General features: G+C 53.3%; 1 protein-coding gene across 5 annotated transcripts in view; it reads left to right on the top strand.

Annotated features, from left to right (window-relative positions):
* The window catches only part of CLMN (calmin), a 111588-nt gene extending 88751 nt beyond the window's left edge, over positions 1-22837 (top strand). Inside the window, exons 6-14 of one of the 5 annotated variants that reach the window (XM_043556951.1) lie at positions 1258-1448; positions 3364-3557; positions 5770-5852; positions 10606-12276; positions 15552-15748; positions 19985-20045; positions 20661-20731; positions 21113-21209; positions 22625-22837. In XM_043556951.1, the coding sequence (XP_043412886.1) occupies positions 1258-1448; positions 3364-3557; positions 5770-5852; positions 10606-12276; positions 15552-15748; positions 19985-20045; positions 20661-20731; positions 21113-21209; positions 22625-22789 (2730 nt within the window). In that variant the 3' untranslated portion in view covers positions 22790-22837. Of the gene's footprint in view, positions 1-1257; positions 1449-3363; positions 3558-5769; positions 5853-10605; positions 12277-15551; positions 15749-19984; positions 20046-20604; positions 20732-21112; positions 21210-22620 lie in introns of those variants that run through there. The other 4 variants (XM_043556952.1, XM_043556955.1, XM_043556956.1 and 1 more) reach the window with 4 other exon arrangements.
* The last annotated feature ends 4329 nt before the right edge of the window (positions 22838-27166 follow it).

Raw genomic sequence — 27166 nt, 5'->3', positions numbered from 1 at the left:
AGTCCGAGCCCCGCGTCGGGCTCTGTGCTGACGAGTTTTTATCCCGGAATAGGAGAGAGTAAGCTGATGTTTCAGCTTCTGAAATGCCCTCTTCTGAAATAGAAAATCATGGCTCCTTATTTAGCTGCCCTCCTAGGAGTAAAAATGACCTGCCGGAAGGTGATTCGCTCGAGCTTTGGTCTCCTTGCTTGTGTTGCTGAGGGGAATGTGTGCAAACAAGGTTCAGGGACAGCAGACTCAGTTCTATGGGAGCCTTGAACTTAACACGCCGAAGGCTGTCTCTCCGAGCCTCAGTTTCCATATCTGTGAAATGGGAGCAGTGGTCAGCTCTGTGGGAAAGCCCTCTGTCAACCGTACCGTGTTATACACAGGCTTCAGCGGCCAATGTTTGTTATTAAACTCTTGTATAGATTCTGGAAACCTGCTGTGTGAAAAGGCAAGGCCTTAACTCCGGCCCAGATATCCATCCGTCCACTCATTCGGTAAATGTCTGTTGAGTTTCTCCTGTGTGTCAGGCTCTGCACACACAAAGTCCTGCCCTCCTGACTCTCTGGGATCACAGAGGGCAGTCCCATAGCATAGAACTCCGTGGTGCAGGTTGTAATCAAGCTATGAGCAGAGTGCTGTAAGAATGTTCAGCAGGGGCGACTGTCCCAGAGTAGGGAGGGGAGTGAGGAAGACTTCCTGGAGGAAGTGACATCAGAGCCGGGTTTTGAAGGACAAGCAGGCGTGCGTTAGACGAGTTCGCGGACTTTGCTGTGCGTACGGGTTCCTTGGGAGTGGTGTTGACATGCAGCTTCCGATGCTGTGGGGCAGGGGCAGGGCCTGGGACTCCGCATTTCTCACAAGAGCCGCATGTTAGGAGCTACGTTTTGAGTAGCCGGGGATTTGGTGATGGAGGGAAGGGACATCCAGACAGCGGGACCAGGATGCACATAGGCATGGGCCTTGAAGCAGCATCATGCATTCTGAGACCGATAGGCAGGAGAGGAAAGGGGTAGGTGGAATCTGGTCAGGAAGACTGGTGTGTGTGCGTGGCCAAAGCACCAAAGAGAGAGATTCCAGAAAGAGGTGAGCTTTCCTATGAGGTGTCGGTAGGCACCACGAGTCACATAAAACCGGAAGCATCTTCTGCCCACGCGGAGACCCAGTTGCACGTGCGCTGGTCCCTCCAGCCAGGCTCCCCGTGGCCCGGGGTCAGACGAGGATTTGCGCTAAGTCTGTCTCGGGGGGTCTGAAATGCCATTTTCTTTCCAGATTAAGGAGCTCACGGGCAATCTCAGCAGAAACTCGCCGTCTTCCAGCCTGTCACCTGGCTCGGGGGGCACAGACTCAGACTCTTCCTTCCCACCCACGCCCACCGCGGAGAGGAGCGTGGCCATATCTGTGAAAGATCAGAGGAAGGCTATCAGGACCCTGCTGGCGTGGGTGCAGAGGAAGACGAGGAAGTAAGCCGTCACTCCCTCCCCCCCTCCATGCTGTTGTCAGGCAGAGGGAAGGGGGGGGGTCCCCCTGGGAGAGGGCAGAGGTTGGGGGCACTAGCATGTATTAGGTTATGTGCCTGTCACTTCATACAGACTCCGAGAGCCGGGAGCGCTGTGCATTTTCAGTTTCTGCACTCCCAGAGATGTCTTCGCAGAACGTTTGGTTTGCAGAAAAGTGACAGGGGGATTTGAACACGAGATCGAAAGGGCTTTGCCCCCATTTAATCCCAAAGTGGGAAGGGCTCTTGGATCCTCATAACACGTACATATTCGTTGTTAAGCTTCGGGGTGACTTTCAGAGTCTGTACCTACTAAACTCTAATAACAGTGAAGGCTGTGACATGCTGTGACCCCCGCACCAGCAGGCCGGGGCTCTCAGCAGTGCTGTATCAGGGTCTTACGCAGCCAGTCGACAGCCCCCAGGACCCTGGGACCCTGGGCAGTGGCGGGGACAGCTGGAAAGCTAGGCCACGCGCGGGGAGAGCCACACCCGACCTGGGGCCCCCCGGCCCTGCCACGCACAGACCGGGGGCCTTCCTGGTGCATCACAGCCACGTCTGCGAGATGGCCACTTATCACTGCCTGCCTTGCAGGACAGTTAGGACGACGCGGAGGCAGCTCGCGAAAGCGCCTTGTGCTTTACCAGCACTTAATAAGCACTCCCTCACTCGTCGGGTCCTCTCTCCCGGGTGTATACGGAAATAAACCATGAAAGAAAAAAGAAAAAGAAGACAGTTGGATCCTTGGGTTTTGACTGAGGGGTCAAGCATGGAAGGGTTGATTAACGTAAACATCTGTTAGATGAGGCTTAAAAATAAATCAACCCGAAGAGGGCTCGTTGCCAGGAGGTAGGGTGACCGTCAAGGAGAGGACGTGTTCCGTGGGGGTGACGGACCAGTCCTGGATCTCCGTCGTGGCGGTGGCGGCCACAGGGTCTGTCCTTGACAAAGTGGCCTGGGTTATATACCACCCCCGTGGGAGTGACGCTGGACCGATCCAGACAAGGCCTGTGGCTCAATGGCTCGTAGCACCGTCAGCGTCCTGCCTTTGATGTTGCACTTGGTGATGTGAGGTGCCCCGAGGGAGGCCAGATGGACGGTAGAGGAGAGCTCTGTACCTCTCTTACAGCTTCTTAGGAATCCCAGCTGATTGCTAAATACACATATTTTTTCTAAGAGAGTTCAGTGGCCACCGTTGGAAGATGGGCGGGGTCTCAGGATAGATTCAAAGGAAGTTGGCGCCCGGCAGGATTGTCTCTCTTTGTCCCTCACTTTTAAGTTGTTGACGTTAGTTCTGTGACATGGGATCGTTGGTGGCTTCCGTGTGCTACCCCGCGTCACACGTGAGGTTGACCTCGTGCCATGGCCGTTCTGACGGGTAAGATCTAACGCTTTGCCACAACAGCTGCCAAGCGGTCGCAGCCAGACGGGGTCCCCGTGTTACAACGGAGGAGTCTGAGGGCCAGAGCGAGGTGACTGGCCCGAGGCCATGGCGCTGGGAACACGCGGGGCGGGGGCGGGACGGCCGGGAGGTGAACTTGGGCCTTTCCGGCTCCACTTTTATCGCACACCCTTATTTGCTGGTTTGCCTGCCACCGAAGAGTGAGCAGCGTGTGGAATTGCTCCTTACGTGTCTGCGAATCTGGGAACACAAGGTCCCGTTTTGCTGGTGTGGGTAACGTACACCTTTCTGTTCTGTGTCTCTGGGAACCGAGGGGGAGTGCTGCGTACAGCTGTCCCGGGACTCAGGGCCTGAGGCGCCCCTGGCGAGCCCGCAGCTCCTGGCCCCGCTCGGAGGACCCTCGAGGCTGCCGCGTGTGACCTCTCAGGGGATTCACCTCCTGACCTGCGTCGCGGCCACCGCGGCCCCTCTCCTTCAGGTATGGCGTGGCGGTGCAGGACTTCGCGGGCAGCTGGAGAAGTGGGATGGCTTTCCTGGCCGTGATCAAGGCCATCGACCCCAGCCTGGTTGACATGAAGCAGGCTCTGGAAGACTCCATGCGGGAAAACCTGGAGAAGGCCTTCCGCGTGGCGCACGAGGCCCTTCACATTCCCAGGCTCCTGGAGCCAGAAGGTGACTCTGGTTCCCTCCCTTTCTCTTTCTGTCTTTTGAATTACTTGTATTACAGCTGCAACACACGCCGTCCGTGGAGAAAAATTGGGAAAAGACAGGAAAATCGAATGAAGACATTGTTATGTTTCCTGTACTTCCACCCCTCAGTATTTTTCGATGCATCTCGTTATAGTCTTTTTTACAGAGTTGAGATCGTTCAGTATATGTATATAGTTGACCCTTAAACGACACGGGTGATAGGGGTGCTGACTGCCCCCTGCCCACGGTTTAACATGCATGTATAGCGGACTTGGGTAGTTCAGTCGATGGAGCCTCTGCCTCCAGCTCAGGTCATGATCTCGCAGATCGTGAGTTCAAGCCCCCCGTCAGCCTCGCTGCTGTCAGCACAGAGCCCGCCTCGAATCCTCTGTCTCTGTCTCTCTTCCCCTCCTCCACTCACACGTGCTCTCTCTCTCTCTCTCTCTCAAAAATAAATAAACATTAAAAAAAAGAAAATCCACGTATAACATCTGGCCCCCCAGAAATTTAGTTTCTAATAGCCTACTGTTGACTGGAAGGAATACCAATAGCGTGAACAGTTAACTAACACACGTTCTCTATGTGATACGTGTTATACACATAAGCTAGAGAAAAGGAAACGTTACTAAGAAAATCATGAGGAGGAGAAAATACATTTACGGGACTGTACTGAACTGATCCCAAAAAATGCACGTAAGCGGACCCACACAATTCAAACCCGTGCTGCTCAAGAGTCAGCTGTAGTTGTGCATCTACGACTTTTTACTAAATTTTTAAAATTTTAATTCCAGTAGAGTTAACACACGGTGTTGTCTTCGTTTTAGGAGTGCCGTATAGGGGTTCCACAACTCTATACGTTGCTCCGTGGTCACCATGATAAGTGTACTCGTCATCCCCATCACGTATTTGTAGCTTACTTGTTTCTACTCACCATTGAGTAAATTGATTAATTAATGAATTAAGTCGTTAATTATGACATAAGCCCTTTGCCCGTTGCTATCATGTCTTTGTTATGTATTTTTTTAAATTATTTTTATTTTTATTTTTAAAAAAAATTTTTTTTTCAACGTTTTATTTTATTTTTGGGACAGAGAGAGACAGAGCATGAACGGGGGAGGGGCAGAGAGAGAGGGAGACACAGAATCCGAAACAGGCTCCAGGCTCTGAGCCATCAGCCCAGAGCCCGACGCGGGGCTCGAACTCCCGGACCGCGAGATCGTGACCTGGCTGAAGTCGGACGCTTAACCGACTGCGCCACCCAGGCGCCCCTTTGTTATGTCTTTTTTTTTTTAATTTTTTTTTTTTTCAACGTTTTTTATTTAATTTTGGGACAGAGAGAGACAGAGCATGAACGGGGGAGGGGCAGAGAGAGAGGGAGACACAGAATCGGAAACAGGCTCCAGGCTCTGAGCCATCAGCCCAGAGCCCAACGCGGGGCTAGAACTCACAGACCGCAAGATCGTGACCTGGCTGAAGTCGGACGCTTAACCGACTGCGCCACCCAGGCGCCCCTGTTATGTCTTTTTAATGGCTGCACAACGGTCCTTCTAGTGGACGTCCCCAAATTTACTTAGGTCTACCACTGGTGGACATTGAGGTCGTTTCGAAAAGAGTCACGTTTCTATACAACATGCGGCAGGCCTCTTACTGAATAGAGCTCAGTGTGCATCTCAAGATTATTTCCTTCGGGCCCAGATCCCATCCGCGGAATACCGGAGTTGGAAAGTACATGCCTTTCCAAGGCGCTTGGCTGTCTGTCAGATTGATTTCCACATGAGTTGGGCGGATTTGGGACTCCCTGCAGCAGTGAGTAAGGGTCATGGCTCACCAGACTCGCAGATGGGGCCAGCTGAGAGTTGGCTGCTCCCAGTGGGGGAATTCAGACCGCAGGGAATAATGGACAGCCTTGGGAATGAGGAATCCTGGGTTCCACATCCCGCCCCTTCTCTTCATCAGCCGGATGTGAGACTTTAGCCGAATGATTCATCCTCCCTGGGCGTAAATTTCTCAAGCATAAAATAAAGAGGAAAAAAACCTCAATGGTCTGCAGGACTCTTCAGCGACAAGTGTCCCTCGATCCTGTTTAGCCCCTCCCCCGTTCATGCTCTGTCTCTCTCTGTCTCAAAACTAAATAAATGTTAAAAAAAAAATCACGTGTTGATCGTCCTACTAACTCCTGCTTCTCTCTTAACAGACATCATGGTCGACACGCCAGACGAGCAGTCCATCGTGACTTACGTGGCACAGTTCCTGGAACATTTCCCAGAGTTGGAAGCTGTATGTTTGTTTCCTTACCTTTAATTCAGAAACAATTTCCACCCGCCGGCCGTCAGACAAAGCGCTGGTTAAATGAGCAGCAATAGTCAAAACTGGGTCTCAAGCCCCTCAAGTGTTGCCTTGGCACATTTTAATTTCAGAATCATGGATAAGATGCTTTACATTTATTTTTGTAATTAGTTTTAAAGGTTTATTTTATTTTTGAGAGAGAGAGAGAGAGAGAGAGCACGTGTGAGCAGGGGAGGGGCAGAGAGAGAGGGAGACAGAATCCCAAGCAGGTTCCACACCGCACACCATCAGCAGAGAGTCCGACTCAGGGCTTGAACCCACAAACCGTGAGATCGCGACCTGAGCTGAAACCCGGAGTCAGCTGCTTACCTGACTACAAATCACTGTAAATGATTTACACTCAGAAGCGGGATGGGAAGTTGGGCAGCCGTCCCTCTTGCCAACGTCTTCCCAAACCAAACTTTGCTAAGACTGTAAAAGATGTTCCCTTGTGATGTGGGTTGGCCGCCTGATACGTTAGCCGTCGTATGGAACATTCTAGCGGTTTACCAGATTTTATCCGAATGTGGAAAAATATGGAGGACAATGACATTTCAAAAGCATGTCTTCTTTAAAAAAAAAAAAAAAAAAAGGCATGCCTTCTTATTTTCAGAATCCCAGACTATACTTGGAACAGAATCAGACCTTTCAGAAGTTAGCGTGGCTCCATTGAACCTCCACCCACCCCGTGCCCAACCTTGAGATGGTAATAGTGACAGCAACAATGTGACGATAGACCTTTATTGAAATCCTTGGTAATTTACTGGGCTCGCTCAGGGCGACTCAGCAGTAAGCTGGATGGATGAGGTCCCTGACCTCGTACGGCTTCGCTCTCATAGCCCAAAGAGTCGACAAGTGAGCAAACACAGAATTTGGGGTAATGGGAGGTACTAGCCAGAACCAAATTAGCATGAAGAGCCAAGCCACGGGGGGACAGGGCTGCACGTTGAGCTGGAGGCTGGTCAGGTAAGCGGCCTGCATGCATCTGGGCTGACTGCCCCCTACGTCCAGACGTGGCTTTGTGTCACGATCCTCGTGTTGTAGATGAGAATACAGATGGTCGAGGAAACCTGCGGGCCTCCCCAGGATCACGGCTACCAAGTAGAGAGCTGGGGTCAAACCACAGCTCTCTGTGATACACGCTTCTGGCTCTTGGGTCCCTTACAACCCCTGGCTGCAACCCAGGCCCCATTTTGTGCAGCTCCGAAGAGCTAGTCCGAGGCCACGCCTTTGGTTCCATTCCCTTTCTGCGTGCCTGTGTCCTGTCTGTCCCTGCACCACAGCTCACTTCCCAGGGTGCTTTAGAAGCAGGAATTCCATGGGCTGGAAACGGCAGTTCTGCCGCTTGAAGCTGTGTGACCTTGAGCTGCTTACTTAACGTCTCTGATACACGTCTGTGCGAGGTGCCCGCAGTGAAATGAAACTCTTACCCACGCTTCAGAGTTGTGTCAAGAGCAAATAGACGATGTGGAGTGTGCAGTCTTGTGCCTGCGACAACAGTCAACGCTCAGCAAATGGTGGTGACTGTCACCGTTTTTGTAATTCAGTTTTCCTAGGCCCTCGCGAAATTTGGAAATACTAGACACCAGGGCTTTTATTAGCCCCGAGCTCTTAAGCTGTAGGCAGAGTTTGGAACTGGCTGAAACTTACCATGTCTGTGTGAGTTAAGGTCACCGCCAGGCTTCAGCAAATCTAACCCTTGGATCTCCCCCACTGCTGGGGTCAGAGGCTGGGGCTGGGACGAGAGAGGCTGAAGGAAATATGACCCCTGGAGAAAGCGGTCCCGATTCACAAAACACCATGTACCACTGTGGCACTGGCTGTGTCCTTGCCCCCAAGGGAATCCAGATGGGCCGTCCCAGCTAATCTAGACACCCACTGAACTCTTCCTTAACAACTCAGCTGAGTTTAGCCCATTGTACTTCCTTATTTTAAGCGTTTATTTGTTTATTTTGAGAGAGAGCACGCAGAGGAGGGGCAGAGGGAGAGAGAGAATCCCAAGCGGGCTGTGCAGTCAGCGCAGAGCCTGACGCAGGGCTCGATCTCGTGAACCGCGAGGTCGTGACCTGAACTGAAGTCAAGAGTCAGGTGCTTAACTGACTGAGTCACCCAGGTGCCCCTAGTTTAGTTCGTTTTAATAAATCTCTGCTAAGCCCTGGTCAGCCATGTAACCAGACCCTGCACCTAGCTTTATGGCCCAACGTACGGTTTATTTGGGTAAATATATCATATGTGCTTCGAAAGAATGCGTCTTAGGTAGTGACACATTCTGTCTCTCTCTCTCTCTCTCTCTCAAATAAATAAATAAAAGGAAAAAAAGAATTGACATTCTTTAAATACCAATTAGATTGAGTTGGTTAATATGCTCTTCTAATATTCTGCACACATACGGATGTTTTTCCTACATTTCCTATCAAGTAGTGTGAGGGAAAAAGGTTAAAAATCTCCAACTTGTGGTTGTGGGATTGTTTCTCGGTTGTTCGTTTTTGCTTTATGGTGTCGACGCTATGCTATCATGCACATTTAAGACGGTTGTATCTTCCTGATGGCTCGATCGTTGTATTTTCCCGCAATTTCGATCTTTGCCTGGAAGTCTGCTTTGTCTGATAGGAAGATAGCCATACCAGCTTTCTTAAAATTAGTATACACGTGGCGTATCTCTTTCTCATTTCCTTACAGTGTATGTGTGCTTATAGTTAAAGCATATCTCTTGGGGCGCCTGGGTGGCTCAGTCGGTTAAGCGTCCGACTTCAGCTCAGGTCACGATCTCGCGGTCCGTGAGTTCGAGCCCCGTGTCGGGCTCTGGGCTGATAGCTCAGAGCCTGGAGCCTGCTTCCCATTCTGTGTCTCCCTCTCTCTCTGCCCCTCCCCCGTTCATGCTCTGTCTCTCTCTGTCTCAAAAATAAATAAATGTTAAAAAAAAAATTTTTTTTAAAAAGCATATCTCTTGTAAATAGTATACAGTTAGGCCTTATTTCTTAACTCTTCTGACAAAAATTAGTGTGTCACCTTATTAGTGAATTTCTCAACTATTTACATAGATTTAACCTACCATCCTGATTATCGATTTCATTGGTCCTGTCCGTGCTATGCTCTTTTGTCCTTCCTAACTTTTTTTGGATTATTTGATTATTTTTTGGTTTCTATTTTATCTCCTCTGTTGGCTTTTTGGCCACAAATCCCGTTTTATCTTTGCAGTAGTTTCTCCAGGGATTATAAAACTCATCTTGAACCTACTTTAGTCTACCTTGAATTACTATTATACCACTTAAGGTAAAACATGTATTTTATGCATTTTTACGTAACAGTGTAATTCCCTTCACTTCCCTATTCCCTTGTGCTGTTACTGTCGTTTACTTTACTTCTGCATATGTTTTAATGGCCAGTGCTTTGTTATTACTGCTTCCAACAGTCAGGAGACTTTTTAAGAAAAGCGTTTAAATGGCCTTCGGTATTGACCACATAGTTTCCATGTTAGGTACTTTTCATTCCCCCCTTCAGACCCGAGCTTCCATCTGTGGTCACTTCCCTTCAGCCCGCAGAACCACTTTCCTTTGTATTTCTTGCGGTCTTCAAATCATGACCTTCGGACTCTCTCCTTTACTAACGCTGGGTCATATTTGAGTCTACTTCTAATGATGGTTATTTCTCTTGATTGTGGGTCTCATTCTCCTGCTTCTCCATGTCTTAAAACTTCTTGTTTTATGCCAGGCTTGGTCTATAAGAGTAGAGATTGAGATGGGGCGCCTGGGTGGCTCAGTCGGTTGAGCGTCCGACTTTGGCTCGGGTCACGATCTCGCGGTCCGTGAGTTCGAGCCCCGCGTCGGGCTCTGGGCTGATGGCTCAGAGCCTGGAGCCTGTTTCCGATTCTGTGTCTCCCTCTCTCTCTGCCCCTCCCCCATTCATGCTCTGTCTCTCTCTGTCTCAAAAATAAATAAATGTTAAAAGAAAAAATTTTTAAAAGAGTAGAGATTGAGGACCTGCCATCTTTTTCCCCCAGAGAAGGTAGCCTGTTCCCAAACAAGGACCTGACTGAGGAGCTGACTGTGTTGACCTTCTCAGGAGTCAGTAACGGCGACACTGCAGGTTTATTTAATGTCAGCTCTCTGGTTTCAAATGATTTGAGGATGGGGTCAGCCAACTCTCCACCAGCACGCTGGGAGCCAAGCACTACAATACCACCAAGACTGCTCTGTGCTCTCCAGCCCTGCTCTCACTCTCAGCTGTTTCTTACTTAACAAAAGTCCCCGTGTGTCGAGAATTTGTATATGACGAGAATTGGTTTTGCATTTGGGGCCCTTCTGTGTTTGATCCCTCACACTGGCCCATGCAGTCAGTAAAGATTTGGCTAATCTTTCTTTATCTTGGGTCAGTTCACTCTCCTGTCCCTGCTCAGACTGGGCAGGAGCCCACCAGTCTGAAGGAGCTGACAGTCACTTAGGAAGGGCTCATCCTTCCCTAGAGTTCCATTCATTGAGATTTCTTTGCATCCATAGCTTTTAAAAACACATTATTATTTTTTTTGACATATCTGGTGTTTTCACATTTCAGCAGGAGCAACCAGCCACATCTCTTAATTAAAGCACTTCTTGCGTTAATTCTGAAATGGCTTTGTCCACACTGGTTTCTGTTTTATGGGGGGGGGGGGATAGACGTTGCACTCAAACACTCCTCTGATTTCATGTTGCCCTGTGTTCCTTCACAGGAGGATCTCGTGGATTCGGATAAAGAAGCCCCTATTGAATCCACCTTTGTCCACATCAAAGAAACCCCTTCTGAACAGGAGAGCACCATCTTCCTTCTGACGGAGAATGGGGAGCAAGCTTACACCGTCAACCACGAAGCCAGCCACCCGCCGCCCTCCAAAGTCTTTGTCTGTGACAAGTCCGAGAGCACGAAAGAATGCTACCTGAGTGTCATGCCCAGCCAGGCACTCGCAGACAGCTCCACTGACTTCATGCACCAGATCATCGAGCAGGCCCTCCAAGAGGTCCCGGGGAAGGCCAGCAGCACCGGTGAGCCATCTCCGGAATCTTCCATTTTATCCTCCAGAAAGGACAACCGGAGGTCCAACTCTTTGCCAATCAAGAAGACCGTGCACTTTGAGGCTGACACCTACAAGGAGGCTTCCTGCAGTAAAGACCCTTTCTACAGTCCAGACCTTCGCTTTGAGGGGAGCCCGAGAGGGACAAAGGACTCGCTGAAGCAGGATGGGGACGTCCTGGCAGCTGAGATTGCCGAGGAAAAGCCGAAGCAGGAAGCCCCCAAGATTCCGGAAGCGGCCTCTGATGAGTCACCGGGGGTCGAGTCTTTGGTGGACAGGAAGATCAATCATTCGCAGACTTCGGAGAGTTGTCCCTCCTGGAACGGGGCGCCCGAGGGTGCGGCTGGTGGGGGGAAGGAGAGCGGTCCCCTTTCACCCCTCGGGGACAACGCGGTTATGGCCAATTCCTTGGAGATCAAGGTCCAGCTGCTGACCGTAGAAGCTATGGCTGAGGAAGACTATTTTGAAAGCACACCTTTAAAAGCCTCTAAGTTCAACAGCGACCTAATAGATTTTGCCTCAACCAGCCAGGCCTTCAACGAGGTTCCTCCGCCTCGTGAGAAGAGACCTGTCGAGGAAGAGGTTCCGGAGGATCACGCTGAGAAACTGGGAAAGAGGAGAAGCAAATCCGCGCACCAGCGCAAAGACTCGGACGAGTCCCCAGAGAGGCCGGACAAGCAGGAGCCCCACGAGGACCCTGGGCGAGAGGACCCAGGCTATTCTTTGGCCCCCGAGGAGGCACCGGTGGAAAAAAAGCCGGAGGTGTACGAGAAGCCCAAGCGCAAGTCCGCGCGGCGCCGTCGGGGCGAGGACGAGGGGGAGGCCGCGGGGCCGCAGGGGCCGGACGGCGAGCTGCCCTCCGACCCTCCGAGTGGCAGCCTCAGCCTGGAGACCCTGCACAGCCGCAGCCAGGAAGGCCTGGACTTCAAGCCCTCCCCGCCGCTGTCCAAGGTCTCCGTCATTCCCCACGACCTTTTCTACTACCCGCACTACGAGGTGCCCCTGGCTGCGGTTCTGGAGGCTTATGCGGAAGGCTCAGAGGACCTGAAACACCGAGACCTGGATCTGGAGGAGCCGGAGGACTATCTGCATGACCTGGGGGCCGGGGCCGAGGCCGAGGAGGCCGAGGAGGCCGAGGAGGCCGAGGTCTCTTGGAACAGCCGTAGCTTCTCGGGGCCGGACGAGGAGGGCCCTGAGGCCAGCATCCCGGCCCCGAGTACCGACAGGGGTGCAGAGGGCACCAGACCAGCCTTGGAGCCCGCACCCCCAGCCCCTCCAGAAGGCCACCAGCCAGCGGAGGCCGAAGAGAGTGGCCCTGTGGAGAGCCATCAGGTAGGTGGTCGCCGATGCGGGGACCCTGGGCCCTGCACAGGGATTCTGCTGTTGCCGCAGCTTCAGCCTCCACAAAACGGGGAAGCGGACGCGTCCATCGCAGGCGGTTCGGCCAGTTTAAGGAGGCGCTCACTCACTCAGGCTCGGGCACGGGCAGGGCTGGCCCCCGAGAGGAGCTCTCCTGAGATTTTGAGCCTGGGGGGCCTCCCTGGCCTCCAGGAGCCCTGCGCCTGCCCACGAGGCCGCCAAGAGGATATAGAAAGAGGCTGTGTTGGAGGGCCCAGCATCATAGCGGTAATACTTGGAAACGGCGATCAAAGCACTTAGCAAACCTTAGCCCCCGCCTCCTGCAGCCTGAGAAAACCAAGTGGGACCTCATATCTGACTCCGGCCTTGATTTTTGGTGGCACAGTTATCCTGGGCTTAGAAGCGGGGGGCACGCACGTCTGAGTTTTAGCGGCTGGGCACACGCCATTTGGTATTCCCATTTCAGCTGGCCCAGCAGCTCGAGGGGCCACCGGAGGGGGCAGTGAGAGGGTGCAGGGGACCCTGACCTGCTCCTCCTCTTGGTCCGCTCCCTTCCCTCCCCTCCAGCCAAGCCAGCCTCCCCCCTACCTCCCGGGCACGCCACACTCTGCTCTGCCCCTCCCCCCATGCTACACGTGGCAAGTACCCATTCCTCTTCGAAGCCCAATGCTAATGACACCTCCTCCTAGGAGCCTTCCCAGCTTCTCCCCCGGAGGCCCTTGCTTCTCATCTATAGCCAGTGACACAGGACAGCCCTCTGCCACTAGTCTGGTTGTGATTTTCCCTCCCAGGAGAGAGTGAGCATTGAGGTATTAATGTTCGGATTCTGGAGAGAGCCTGGCAGGGCTTGCAGTGGAAAGGAAACAAAGGTGGGTTGCAGGCTGGTTTGGGGGCGTAAGGTGGACACGGGGTAAATTAAACACCAACATAAATGGTGATGCTCTGGCTAACGGCAGGGGAGAGTCTAGGCTGAGTGAGGGGCGGAAAGATGCTCCGAGGAATGAGAAATCCTTGCACCTGGAGGGCTGCAAGAGAAAGGGACAGTATCAGTGGCCTTAAAAGAAATTTAGGGTCTAGATGGACCGGAAGCGGTGGCTTGGTCTTGTTCGCCCAACCCAGACGATGCGCTGGGCAGAGCAGAATTCTCAGTGACGAACAGCCTAGAGGCAAGCGTAGCAGGGCCACCCGTGCCGGGTCTGCCTTTGGATGGAGAAGAGAGGGGGGCGGTCCCACAGGTGCCAGGACCCACCTGCCAGCTGCCGCTTCTGCCCGCAGGGAGAGGAACCCAGTCCCCGGCCCCCACCCCCTCCCACCTGCTGTCTTCTTGGAAGCCAGCCCGGCCGAGCAGGCCCTTCCAGCAGGGGACCCCAAGATTCAGCGGGGTGGATATGGCCCTCAGTGACATCACATCTTAGAGTCGCCAGGTTGGGGGACCATGACAGCAACTGTGGCGATTTTCTGGGCAGCAGATCTTTCGGGACGAAAGAAAGGGGACCGAGTGGGTGGCAGGGAGATAAGCCTAAGTGGCATCTCTGCCCCTCCGTGCTATTTAAAGTGGCTTATTAGCAGCTCAGTTCCTCTCCCCGGACCCACTGAATGCGGCCTGCACACAGGCCGCTTCATTCTCTTCTGCTTTGCGAAGAGGAAGGCCATTTGCCAAGAGCAGGTCGTGCAAGGTGTGTGTGCCCAGCATGCGGACAGGTGATTTGGGGTGGGGCTGAAGGGGTCCTGGGCTGGGAATGATACCGCGGGATGTAGATTTCAATCCACCTTACGCTGAACTAAGCGTGAGCCCTGGGGAGAGCTTCCGTTCCTGGCTACGGTTTGCCACCGTCTGCCTCTCTGGGCTCTGAGCTGCCTCCTCTGGCTGCCCCCCATCCGGTGAGCAGGCCCCCACTTGTCCCAAGTGAGACCAAGGAGTGCAAGGAGGGCTGGTCGCCCGGGATGACAGGTGAGGTCTGTCTGGCAGACAAGACAACACAGAAGCATTTCTCTGATACCTGGCCCTTCTTTTAAAAAGGAAAAAAACAAAAACAAAAACAAAAAACGGGGTGCCTGGGTGGCTCAGTCGGTCAAGCGTCCGACTTCGGCTCAGGTCATGATCTCCCAGTTTGTGGCTTCGAGCCCCACATCGGGCTCTGCTGACAGCTCAGAGGCTGGACCCTGCTTCGGATTCTGTGTCTCCCTCTCTCTCTCTTTCTGCCCCTCCCCCATTCATGCGCTGTCTCTCTCTCTCTCTCTCTCTCTCTCAAAAATAACTAAACATTAAAAAAAAATTTTTTTAAAGGAAAAAAAAAAACCTCCCAATGAGACGGGAAAATGGAAAATTTCTTCTTCTAGTCTTTAAAAAAAAGTCTTTTCAGTTCGCCTTTCAGAGAAGGTAGCATTGGCCCATGGATGACGGAGGGGGGATGGGCATTCACACTGCTGGGAGCAGATTTAATTCCTGCACGGAGCGTTGTTCTCCCGGGGTGCACGGGACAGGCCACTCTCATTCTCATAGTCTGACACCTGCAGAGCAGTGTCTTACGGCCCCCGAAGGGATTCTTGAGAGGTGGCTCCGACCACCCCCATGCTTCTCGATTTCACTCGGGAACGTTGCCGCGGGGTTTCGGAGTGCCTGGTGTGGACGGTGGTCGAAGCCACTTCCTTGTCAGATAAATGCCAGAGATGTCGCACTATGATCGAGCAAAGGCACGGGGAAGATGTCATCCCACAAGCTGTCTGTTTGCCAGTGTGTGCACCTCTCCCAGCCCAGGGGTCGCCTTTGCACCTGTTGGCCCACTGGCTTCCAGGATCGGCTCCTCTCTTTAAGTGGGTGATGGTTGTGTGAAGGGCCCAAGCATCGCCCAACTGTATGGCACATCCTTCATGGGAAACACGGTGTGGTATTGTGAGAAGAGATCGATAATTATTATACCCATTTGACAGATGAGGCAAGTGAGGGAGAGAGAGGAAGAAAGCCGGTTGCTTAAGGTAACTAACACAGCCAGATCTCAGTGACTCCGAAACCCATGCTTTTACAGTCTGTGGCCTTGGCACGCTAACCAGGGGTGGGCTTCTCTTCCACGGCGGGCTGTGCTGGAAGGAATCCCCGAGAGGGGGCGCGCTAGCTTCCTAGAATTCAGGTGGAGCCGAGCGCCGCTGGGGGGGGGGGGGGGGGGGGGGGGGGGGGCGGGTAGGGGGTATCATGCACTCCGCACTCAGCCTCAAATGCTGACTTGTGTTTGGTTGTCTTTGTCCTTAAGTCCCAGGAATCTGAAAACTCGGGAAACTTAGCAAACTCTTTAGAAGAAAAGGTAACGGGAGAGTCAATCAGCAGTAAAAAAAAGGAAAAAAGGAAGCACGTGGACCACGTAGAAAGTTCAATATTTATAGCACCCGGCACCATCCGATCCTCAGAGGACCTAGAAGGAGACACGGGTGACCACAAAGTCCTTTCCAGGTATTTTATCACTGTCTTCTCCCCCCAGAGACCGAGCTAGAGAGTTACTCCCTGAGTTCATGTCATTCTTGGTTTCTGATTTGGGGGGGGGGGGCAGTGGTGGGGGGGAACACAGGGACGGGACTGGACGGCAAGGGAAACACAGGTTCGTACAAAAATTCATCCAGCCAGTTGGTCATTTATTTGCCAGAATCAGAAACGGATCGGTCCTCTTTATCTACACCCTGCTCCCCAGCCCTGCCCGGCCTCCCCGTTACCAGGCCCGCTCATACGCAGCAGGGCCCGGCGGACACGAAGCCCGCCTTCTCCCCTCTCCGAGTACCTTTGGGTGGAAACTGGCAGTGGGCGGCAAGATGGCCGAACCGGGGTAGGTGTGGGGTGTGAGATGGTGCGGTGTTCGAGGCTCTGCGGACGCCCCGGCCCCCGGATGCCCCCTGGCTGGGCTAGGGAGTGAGCCAGCCTAGCCATTTATAAGCATCTCACAGAATTCAAAGCAATGTGCTCCATGGGCACAGGGGGGGACCTTTCATGGCTGTCACATGGAAGCCGGATGTGAATGATGTGGCTTCACCTGTGAGTTTGGGTCCCAGGAAGTGAGGCCCGTTGACTCGTCTCCGGGGGAGGAGGAAGCTCGGAGCGCCCATCCGCTCGGTCACTCCAAGGGCACCGGGTGAGCCGGACTGGCCCCAGGGAGAACAGTTAGCGGCCGAAATGTCAGAAGATCCCGGCTTCCCCCCGCCGTCCCTCGTCGCCACCATGGCCACTGTTGAACCTGCCCTAATGTGTTCCAGCATTTCGCATACGGTCCCTCATCAGTTCTCACAGCAGCGCCTTAGGCGGGTAGGAGGGACCGTGCTTCATCACCGTGGGCGCAGGGGGTCTGGGGACACCTCCCAGCCTCGGAGATGACAGAGCTGGGGTCTTGGACTCAGACCCGTCAGGCTCCATGACCCACATTCTTTCCGTGACCCCTCATTGCCGGCGGTGGGGGAGCCACACTGGCTGCGAAAGGGAAGTTGTTGAGATCAGCATTTGGGGAGGAAGTGGGGAGAAGCCAGGGCAGACAGAACCAGAAGGAAGAGTTGGCGGATGTCCTGCCTTCCATCTCCCCTCTGCTTTGCTTCTGCTCCTGGGCTACAGGGGACGAAAGGAAAATAGGTGGGGGGGCCCAGGTGAGGAGGGGCAAGGCACAGCGGAACCCTGCGTTCCCACTTTGCCCATGACCCCCGGAGTCCCTCTCCCTGCAGAGACCTGGTCATGACCGTCCGGCAGACATCCTTGTCTTGGCGTGCAGCCCGGACCCGGCTCTAAGTGCAGATGGCCCGCATGGGCAGGTGGCCCAGGCGACCATCTTCTCCAGCACAGCTCGCTCGAGGAGGGGCCACGGGTCATTTCCAGACGGCTGTCCCTCTTCACTAGGGGAAGATGCAGGCATGGCTCCAGCCCCCCGGGGGCTCAGGCAAGCAGGAGGGAAGGCGCGCCCCCTCTTCTGTGCTGGAACCGAGGGGAACACCTTAGGTGCCAAGAGGCACGCGCGGATTTCACCTTGTGGACCTCAGAGGCAGGTGGAGAGAGGGTCGGGGGCACCTGCAGGCTGAGATGTCCTTCGAGCTCGGTACAGACGGATAGTGGGATCTGGACTTGGGAGAGGGACAGAAGGCATCCCGGGTGGGAGAAAGAGCCTGAGCAACCAGCTGGCACACAGCAGCCACCCCAGGACGTGCAGGTCGGATGTGAGGGGGTCAGGGAGAAGCAGGGGAAGGAACACTGGGGGATCGATCATCTGGGACACCTGCTGCAGCCAGACATCAAGCAAAACCCGTCCCAGAGGAGATGAGACAGAGGGGGCGGATGTTCAAAGGGCAACGTTCTGTCGGTGTGTGTGGGAGTGAGGCCCGCTTGACTTTTCCCGGCGAAGGTTTGAGCGACGTGCGCGTCCTTCTGTGTAGAGCAGACAACAGTCCCCTCGGCGGCGGCTTCCCATCGCACTCGGGCGAAGCTGTAATTATTACGTCGCATTTCAGCCGCGGGGAAGGCCGCGTGCCAACGCACGGAGAGGGCGCAGGGGTGTGCTCGTGGAGAGAACGAGTGAGGCCCCCTGCGCCCCTCCCCTGCGCCAAGCCGTTTCACCTGCAGTCCGGCAGGTACCACCACCCCCCTTTCGTGACTGAGAAAGTGAGTTCGGAGAAGTCAGTGCCTCGCCCAAAGCTCTCGAACTGGACAGAGCCCCCCGGGCACCTCCCTGCCAGGCACACACAGCATGTTTTCCTGGCTGTACCTTGACTGGGGCTTCCCATCGTTCTGGGCAGAAAGGGCCATTGTTCCCGAGCCTTCCCGACCGGTCTCCCCCGGCTCTCATCTGTGTCCATTCTTGGTCACCTCTGTCGTCCTCCCCAGCCCGCCAAGCACCTTGGCTTTAGTTGAGATCCTTGAATGGCCCCTCGAGCTCTTTTGCCTTTGAGGACCCTCTGTCCCCAGCCTGTTCCCTGTCTTGCTCCTGGGTTTCAGCTCCTGAAACCACTTCCTCCAAGCCGCCTTCTTAGATTCCTCCGGGCTACTTTTAATCCCCCTTTATAGGTTCTCACGGTCTCTACTCTTTTTCTTCACCGCATGAACCCAAACAGGAATGTCTCCAATTATTTGTGTAAGGATGTATTTGTCATCTGCTCTCACCTTAGACGGTGAGGCAGCTCCCTGGAGGCTGGGGAGGGCACCCAGCAGAGGTCCAGAGCTTAGCACCGCACTGGGCCTGCAGCTGGCCTTTAATAAACATTCTCGGGGGCGAATGTGAATAAATAAATGCATTGCTCTCTTATTAGTCTGTGGAGGGCGGGCTCCTGAGGAGCAGGGCCCTCAGCCGCCCGGCCCAGTGCCTGGCACACAGTAGGCGCTTGATGATGCTTGCTGGGAGGAGGGAGTTCGGGATACAAACCTGAATCGGCCTCCAGCAGATGGTACCAGAACACAGAAACCACCCGCAAGAAGGTATGCCGAAAGCTAGCGGGAGAAGAAAGAGCAGGAGCCCTTCCTGATGTTGACCCACCTTTTACTAGAAAATAGGATCCGCAGGTGGGAGTTACCTGTGTCTCCAGGTACTCCCGTGAGTTGAGTCAACACTTATGGGACATTGCTGGGGCCCAGGCACCTGACGGTCTCTTCTCTTTGTGGTGCGTTTTGTGTCGTGTCCGTGCCGTGATACTCGCTCGCCTAGGCTGGCCCAGTGCCTGGCACGTGGTAGGTGCTTCATACCTATTAGCTGGAAACATGCCCGATGCAGGGGAAGAGGTTGGTGAGGGTCCGGTGGGCGGGAATAGCCAGGCTGCCGATATGAATTCCCTGGCAATAAGCTCTTGGGTCAGATGCCTTTTTCTTGGAACCCCGGATGGCCACATAGTAGGTCTGCCTTGAGGAAACGGAAGTGATTGTCTCTGATCCCCAACACCTCGTTCTCCTGTTGAGTGGCAAGACAGGGCCACCGGGACCTGGTGTGTATACTGTACTTCCCACCAATACCGCAGCCCCGTGAAGTAGTCGGGGTGGGGATGATGACCCATTTTACAGATGAGCGAAACTGATCCGAAACATAAAACACTTGGCTAAGGTTGCCAGTTAATCGATCAGGAGCCGGGATACAGCCCAGGCCACTGGCTGGGCATCTTCGGCCGCCGCCCTGGGTGAACCAACTTCAGCAGATGATCAGAGATACGTTCCCCATCAGCCTCAAAGATATGGTCAGAAAATCGGCCTCCTCGTGCATGAAAGAAAAAGAGGTACAGACCCCCAAGAGCTGGACAGAGAGCAGCCTTGTGCCTAGAAAGCACTAGAAAGGGAGTCTGGATAGCAGGTCTCAGCCCATGCCTGACGTGAACGTTCAGAGGACCTTTGGCAATTCCCAGATCTTGGGATGCTCAGAGAAGGCCCTCTGTTTCTTCCCTGAAACCCTATGACTTTTAAAAATACGTGGTCTGCTTTCTATTTAAAATTCTCAGTTGCTTTTTTTTTGTTTGTTTCTTGTGGATGAGGCCACAATGTGTCTCTCTCATATCTACCCTTCTGTTTGTAAGCACACTCCAACCCAAGTGGGCATGTTGGATACAGTTGCTCCTTTCCGTGGCTGGGCCTGAAGTCATAGCTGGCCTAAACCCACGTGTGGAAGACTTGGGGCGGGGGTGGCCGCACAGGGGGACCCGAAGAGCTCCCCGTGGCACCAGTTCAAAACGTGTGTTTATTTTTCAGGACTAGTCACAGTGACTCCAGCATTTACATTCGACGACATACTAACAGGTCTTTGGAATCGGTTAGTATGGGAATTTCTTCTTCTGCGTGGCCCCTGCTAAACCAATCCCTTCCCGTCCTTCCTCCTCCCGGCCCAGAGCTTTGAAATTACTGACGTGCAACAAATGTACTTTTGGATAGAAGACGAGCAAATTCACACCTTGTCGTTGAGCACAGTCCCGCCGGATGTCCAATTGGGGTTCTAGGGGATGTAAATAAAGTGCTGACTGTAAACCTCGAAGTCCTCTTTGTTGTAAAAAACGCATCCAAGACCTGCCACCCAGCCCCGCACACGCCCCCAGAAAGACCACCCTCAAAGACAGAGCGCAGTGTAGGTGGAGGTTCCAGTCTACCTTTGCCGCTACTTAGCCCTGGATGTGTTGGGGCCCAAAGCACGGGGAGGCCGCAGCCCGATTCGGGTTGTGGGCGGTGGGGCACCAGCCGGGGGCTGGGGGAGAGGGTAGAACACCAGTAGAAACCAGTTAGCAGTTTGATTTTGGAACTTAAATGCTTGCGATGTTGAGAAAAAGCGTGGCATGCTCGGCTTTGTATGTTTAAAATCGTTTTATTTTCTGTTTCAGAGATTTCATCTTTACTAATTGGGTTGCGGGGGTTTTGTTTATAAATTTCACTGTAGGACCACTTTAGCTATGTTCAGTTGAGGAACGCGGCAGATCAGGATGACAGAAGAAACCGAATGTTAACCAGGTTGGTGGCTTCAGTCCGAGTTTTGCGGGGTTTAAGATTTTTTTTCCTTTCCTGTTTTAATTGCGCAGCCTCCCCTGGGGGCGTGGCTACGACTAGGCTTTGTTGATGGCGATAGTCGTAGTCGGAGGTCACGCAGGAAACCACCTGCTGCAGAGCAAGCGAATGTAAACCGAACGTACATGGGAGGGCAAGTGGGAACGGATGAACGTCGGTGGGCGGGGAATGGCTCAGAAAACGGGCTTCCGTGTAACGCCGGGTGTGGGTCACGAGCCCCGCCGCTGCGTAGATGCGGGGCTAGAGCCAGGCAGTAGTGATGTGATGCTGGGTGTGTGCCCCACGTGTAGCGCCTGACCGCCTGTTCCTTCTGTGTCGCCCCTGCAGGTACAATACTCAGAAGCTCACTGAGCTGATATTACAGTTTTGTGGCATCAGAGCAGATATGAAGAAGGAATGCGAACATACCAGGATGTCTATGAAAGTATTTCTTGCCGTTCGAGAACTAGATGGCCTTGTCCGATATTGCCGAATTGGCGTAAAACCGCCCACTTAGGACCTAGGAAACCCGAGCAATCTCGAAAACTCTGACAATTCTGAGATGCTCCTATCCCTCTTAAAGATATCGAGTCACTTAATTTCATTGATTTGCTTCTTTTTAAATACTTGCCACGGATTTCAATGGGCGGGGAAGGCCTTAGATTATTGAAATGGAAAGCCTCTCTGAATCCAACACCCACGAGTGTAATCCTCAGAAGCCAACCCCGTCTGGCTTTTAAAAAAGAGGCAAGACATGTTTCCCTCCCCTGCCGTAAGATGGGAATTTTAACTCACGTCCCGCCAGGCATGACGTACTCCGACGAGAGGAGTGCGTTTCGCTTTTAGGAGATAGGGACCTCGAAAATTTAAACTAGAAGGTTGAGAAATGCAGTCATGCTTTCCGTGTTTCTGGAGCGTTATTAGAAAAAAATGGAGTTTAAATTTTTTCTAGAAACGGTTCTAAGAAAGAGAAATTCTGTCCGTTGTCCATTGTCACGAGTGAATCCGTTTCGAGGCCAAAAGGCAAACGTTTAACCCACTGTTGGCCTCGCTTTTCTGTATCAGGAGATCGTTCCGGGATGAGCTGGTTTCCACGGCTCATAATCTCCACCGCACGCCCCAAATGACCACCCTAAGAAGCTTACGCTCTAGGCTTCTATAAGCAGAGACCCCCAACCCCTTTCCAACCGGATGATGGCCCCAGCCCTTGCCTTAGGGAGAACTGGGCTTTAGCCGCCAGGGAAAAGCAAAATGTCACTTTCACCCCACCTTCTGTAAATGAAAAGAGGGAAGACAAGTCTGACCAGACGCAAATCTAGTGATTATTTTCGAGGTTCTGTCCCAAAGCCAAAATCAAAACCTTGGTGGGGGTGGGGCGGGGGGGGGGGAGAAGGAGGGAGGGCGTGCCTTTGTTTCTGAAGGCTGTTTTTAAATGATCTATAATCAGGAAACTCTATTCCTTTAGATTACGAAAGACATCCCCTCTGTCACACACTAATGGCGCAGTGCCATCAGCCCCCAGCTTTGCGTTAAGGGCGCTGTGGTATAAAGGAAGGTGTCCCGGACGGGGGAGTGGTAGTTGTGTGGCCCCGAGCAAGCCCCTGAGTCTTAACATGCCCGCCTTCGCAATGGGGCCGACCGCTTTACCCCCTTAGGGTCGTGCACGTGAACGGAGGCCCCGTGAAAGCACCACCTCTTGGGTCTCTGCACGCGCCCCTCGGGGCCACTTGACTGGCCCACTGGGACGCCCTCCACTCTCCGGTTGGGCAGTGAGGTTGCAGGCTGGGGAGGCAGGGGAGGCCCATCCCCCCAGGGACCCGCTTGTGACTGCCTTGCCTGTGTCTTCCCTTCTGCAGGAAGGCCAACGACTCTGGCGAAGCCGTGTTCCAGGAGAGCCAGAGCTCACAGAGCGACTCTCTGACCCAGTTTGTCCAGCAGCCGGATATGATGTATTTTATTCTCTTCCTCTGGCTCCTGGTTTACTGCCTACTGCTGTTCCCACAGCTGGACGTCACCAGACTCTGATGCGTGTGTCTGCATAATAAAAAAAGGCTCCTGAGCGGGGGGGCAGGAGTCTTGTCACTTCCCTTTTATTGGGGTTTGGATGGGCCACTCTGCAGACAGCCGAGGGCCTCCAAGGAAACAGCGTCCCTCTCCCTGCTGTCTCCATGGGTTCCCTTCTCTCCTGCAAGTCCTAAGCACGCTTTTCTCGTCCGCCGCGTCCTCAAAACTCAGGTGTCTGTCTGGCTGGAGTCCCTAAGCGGAGCGTGTTCCTGCGTGCCTTGCTTTGGCAGGTATGAAGCGTCCTTGCTAATATTTAGCCATAGCTCGGGTCGTAGCTCGTCCTGCGTGCAGGTGTTGATGGCTTTGAGTTACTTGCCTCTGAGAGGAGGGTCGTCCTGATGGGATGCGGCGGGTCGGGGGGGTGCCCCATGCGCAGAGCCTCCATTGGGAGGAAATCTTCCCCGTGTTCCTCCCAGAGGTGGGCTTCGAGTGAAGGTGCTGGGTGTCCGTGCACCTGTCGGGGTCTGGCCGTCTCCGGGACCGTCCATCTGTGAGCGGCAAACCCAAGGAGGAGAGGGCTGGTGGTAGGCTGGTCTTTTTTTTTTTTTTTTTGGCGGGGGGACAGAGATGTAAATTCAGTTTTGTATTGATTGAATTAAGGTTAAAGCTGTGATTTTCAAAGAGTTTCCGCCAACAGCACCCTCTTTCAGATGAATTCCTAGCAGGGGAGGGTCTAGCTGGTGCATTAAAAGCTGAGCTCAGCCGACACAGGGCCGGACCTGGGATCCCTCCCGCTTTGCCTGGGCAGCGTCCCCAGCATCCACGACAGCTCCTGAGGCCTCCGGGCCGATCTCCAAGGCCCCACAGGGCACTGCAGAGAGCTCTTTAAAAGCCCCGGGAGGAGTGCAGGAACGGCTGGGCTCAGAATCAGTCCCGGCTGACGTCAGAGCTACAAGGGGTCCGGCAGGCTCCTGCCCCTTGTGCACACCAGTCTCGGCACAGGCATCCTTACTGGTCGGTCATAATGGGATTCTCGAAAAGACTTTCCGGAAGGTACCCGAACAAGTAGGCCGGAACAGGCAGTTTGTGAGGAGACCTCCCCCCACCCTCCCATCTTCCTTCAGCCCTGCACCACCCTCCACCCCCGTTTCCTGCCAAGATGTAGGTCCTGGTGACTCGGTTTTGCGTCCTCCCCCGCCCCGTGGTCCTCCCCTCTCCAAGCGGGACTCGTAAAAATCACAGACTCTTAGGTCAGGAGAGGCCCTCAGACAGCCTGTTGTCTGCTGAACCCAGAGAGGCAGAGCGGGTGGACCGAGGTCACACAGCAGCCAGGAGCAGACTTGTAAGCACACTCGTGCCCCCTGATGCCGGGTCCAGAGCTGTCCCCTCTTTGACAAACCTTGTATCTGGCCCAGGAGTATCCTGGAAAGAAGATGAGATGATTAGATAAAAAGGTCCTCGTTTAGACAAAACCAAAATGTGGGGCCAGCCACAACCTTTGCCTTGTTCTCGTGTTTTTCCCGGGAGGAAGCTGCATTCACTTTCACGCTCGTCCCCCGTGACTTCTGGAGTGCCCTTGATAGCTCGGATAGCTTGATAGGTGACAAGCCAGCCGTCGTTCCTCCTGCAGAGATCACGGTTCTCTCTTGGCAAGCCCAGAGGCTTGCTCACTTCAGGGAACGGGTTTCAAGTTTACAGAATCCCAGCACGGCCAAAAGAATTTACAGAGCACGTTTTAGTCAACGACATTCCAAGATCCCATTCCGGTGACAGCCTGCCTCGTCTCCTCCTTAGTTCTTAGAACGAATCCAAGCCTTCCGAGCTGAAAGCTGCCGGGAGCTTGGAGTGGTGCCATCGTGAAGGCCAAATGTGCCATGGAAAATGAGCTAATTAACGAGCTCTTTGGCATCTCTGAAAGCTAGGATACAGATAGTAAAGAATACGTGTGTGGTATTTTGTAACCCTGGATGCCACGCGGTCCTTGCCTAAACTAGATGCTGGAAAGGCCGGGGAGGAGCCCATCCAAACACGAATCTTACGGGTCTAGACCTCGTTCAGAAAAAAAAAATCTCCGCAGGTTTCTTCTCTCACCCATTACAACGTGTAATATTGTTCAAAACCACCCACTGGGGATGGGGTGCCTGGGTGGCTCAGTCGGTCGAGCGTCTGACTTCGGCTCGGGTCATGATCTCACCGTTCGTGGTTCAAGCCCCGCGTCTGGCTCTGTGCTGACAGCTCGGAGCCCGGAGCCGGCTTCGGATTCCGTGTCTCCCTCTCTCTCTGCCCCTCCCTTGCTCATGCTCTCTGTCTCAAAAATAAAAACATTAAAAAAACATTTTTTTTTAAACCGCCCACTGGTGAGATGCCTAAAAATCGTTTGATTCAGGTTGGCTGTAAACAGATTTTTTTCTTTAAAGGCAAAAAAAAAAAAAAATTCTCCATTTGAGTATAGGCTTATACAGAAGAGAAAGTTGGATATAAAAGGTGAATACAGAAGCCCGCAAGACAAACCACCCATGGCTTTGCTTTTCTTTTCTTTTCTAAGAGTCAATTTTTAATTCTTACCCGAGTAATACATATTCATAGTTTTTTAGTCAGCGTAGGTGCATAAAAACCGTTTGCTCCTGGGCCAGGTGGTGCATAACCGTGGGTACACGGCCTTTCTTGCCCAAATTCTCCCTCCCGGTTTGATCATCTTTTTGTGTGTCTTTGTGTTTGCTTGTGTGTTGCTTTGGGTGTGGCACATTCTTTAGTAACTTCCTGAGAAATGTAACCTGGGAAGTCAACATTTAACTACCTTGAGGTTGTGCATACCTTAACACGTCTTGATTCTGCCTGTACCCAAGTATAACTGGGTGCAGGATTTCTGGTGGAGAATAACTCTCTCTTACCCGCCTCCCTCAGGGCAGTGGTTGACATTTCTGGCGCCATCTGGATGCCCAAGCCTCTACGTGGGACTTGGGCTTCTCCCCACCTCCCAGGAAGCATTCAAGTTTCCTTCTTTCTTAGTGGTCCGAGCTGTCCTGATGGTGGTGTGTCCTCTACAGTGTGAACCTCATGCTGGGTTCTCTTGGGAAGTTTCTTAAATCTTCTCATAGTGGTTCACATCCTTTCTTTCTGGACCACCTGTTACTCCAACGTGGGACCTTCTGCGCCATAATCCTTTAATATTTTTTTTCTTTTCCACTTGTCGTCTTTTTATTTGGGGGGATCTGGCTTCAGGGCAAGGTACTCAGCTCATCTTCTCACACGCCTGATGAATATGGTGAATGCTTAATTTCCAGAACATTTTGTTGCTGTTCTCCTGTTTCTGTTTCATAGTGTCCTGTTCTTGGTTCGTGGCTGCAGATCTTCGCCGTCTGGGGATGTTCATGATAGCGGGTCTGGGGAAGTTCTTTCCTGCTCCCTGTATTGGCTCTGTTTTCTCGAAGTCCCCTTTCTCTTGGTTAGTCTCGGGCTCCGTCTTTCACATCACGGGCTTTCTTCAAATATCTGGTGGTTCTGTGGATCCATTCGTACTGGAGAGTGACACATCCGAAAACAGGCTGGAAGACCTTTGTCAACCGGCGGGCTTTTCTGTAGGGGCACCCAGTTGGCACCTGACGTCTTCATGAGAAGGCCCCCATATCGATTGTAGGTCTTTTCTCTGGGGCTAATTGTTTCTTTACAGATATTTTTACTTCTCTCCTGCCTGGGAAAGAGGAACATACTAGAGCTGCTATGAAGTGTCCTCTTACAGTTTCTAAAAAAGGCATTCCCTCTGGGTGAATGGCTTCAAGAAAGATGCCTCCGCTGGGCAGAAGCCACCCATAGGCACTTGGCCTGGCTGGCAGATGGCATCTTTGGCCCCTTTCTCTAACGAGATGTAGACCTGAGCGAGGGCAGGGCTTTAGGAGCAGAGCAAGGGCTAGATTTGTACCGCCCAGTCGTTCCCTCAGCCGAGCGCCTTTGTGCAGTGCTCAGACTGTACGGCCGCACCCGGAGATCCTAGCGCACGCCCGCGTGCTCGCGTCCTGACCCGAGCGGGCAGTCTCTTCACAGTCTGTACTTGGACTCATTGAACTGCTCCTGCCTCGCTGTGCCTGGTGTCCGTGGGTCGCAGCTCCTCCGATCCCCCTGTGGAGTAGGACCGCAGCTGTGACAGCTCAGTGGCATGTCTCCGCCCGTGCGCGGTGGTCGGGTCCTCTGCCCTGCCCTCCTCTCCAGCGGCGCTGCCCCTGCCACCAACGGCGTGGCATCTTTCACCCCCTCGCATCCCCTGTCCGTCCCATCGTCTTCACGAGCGCAGAACCTCTCTCTGTTCCTTTGCTCTTATTCTCACGGGGGTCTCACGAGGGATGAAAGGAACCCACGTGTTCAACACCCCACCTCGAAGCTTCCCGTCCGAGTTTCGGAGCT

This window comes from Prionailurus bengalensis, chromosome B3, assembly GCF_016509475.1.
Source record: "Prionailurus bengalensis isolate Pbe53 chromosome B3, Fcat_Pben_1.1_paternal_pri, whole genome shotgun sequence".
Classification (NCBI taxonomy): Eukaryota; Metazoa; Chordata; class Mammalia; order Carnivora; family Felidae; genus Prionailurus; species Prionailurus bengalensis.
The sequence above is the reverse complement of the archived record's forward strand: the minus strand, read 5'-3'. Positions and strand labels throughout refer to the sequence as shown.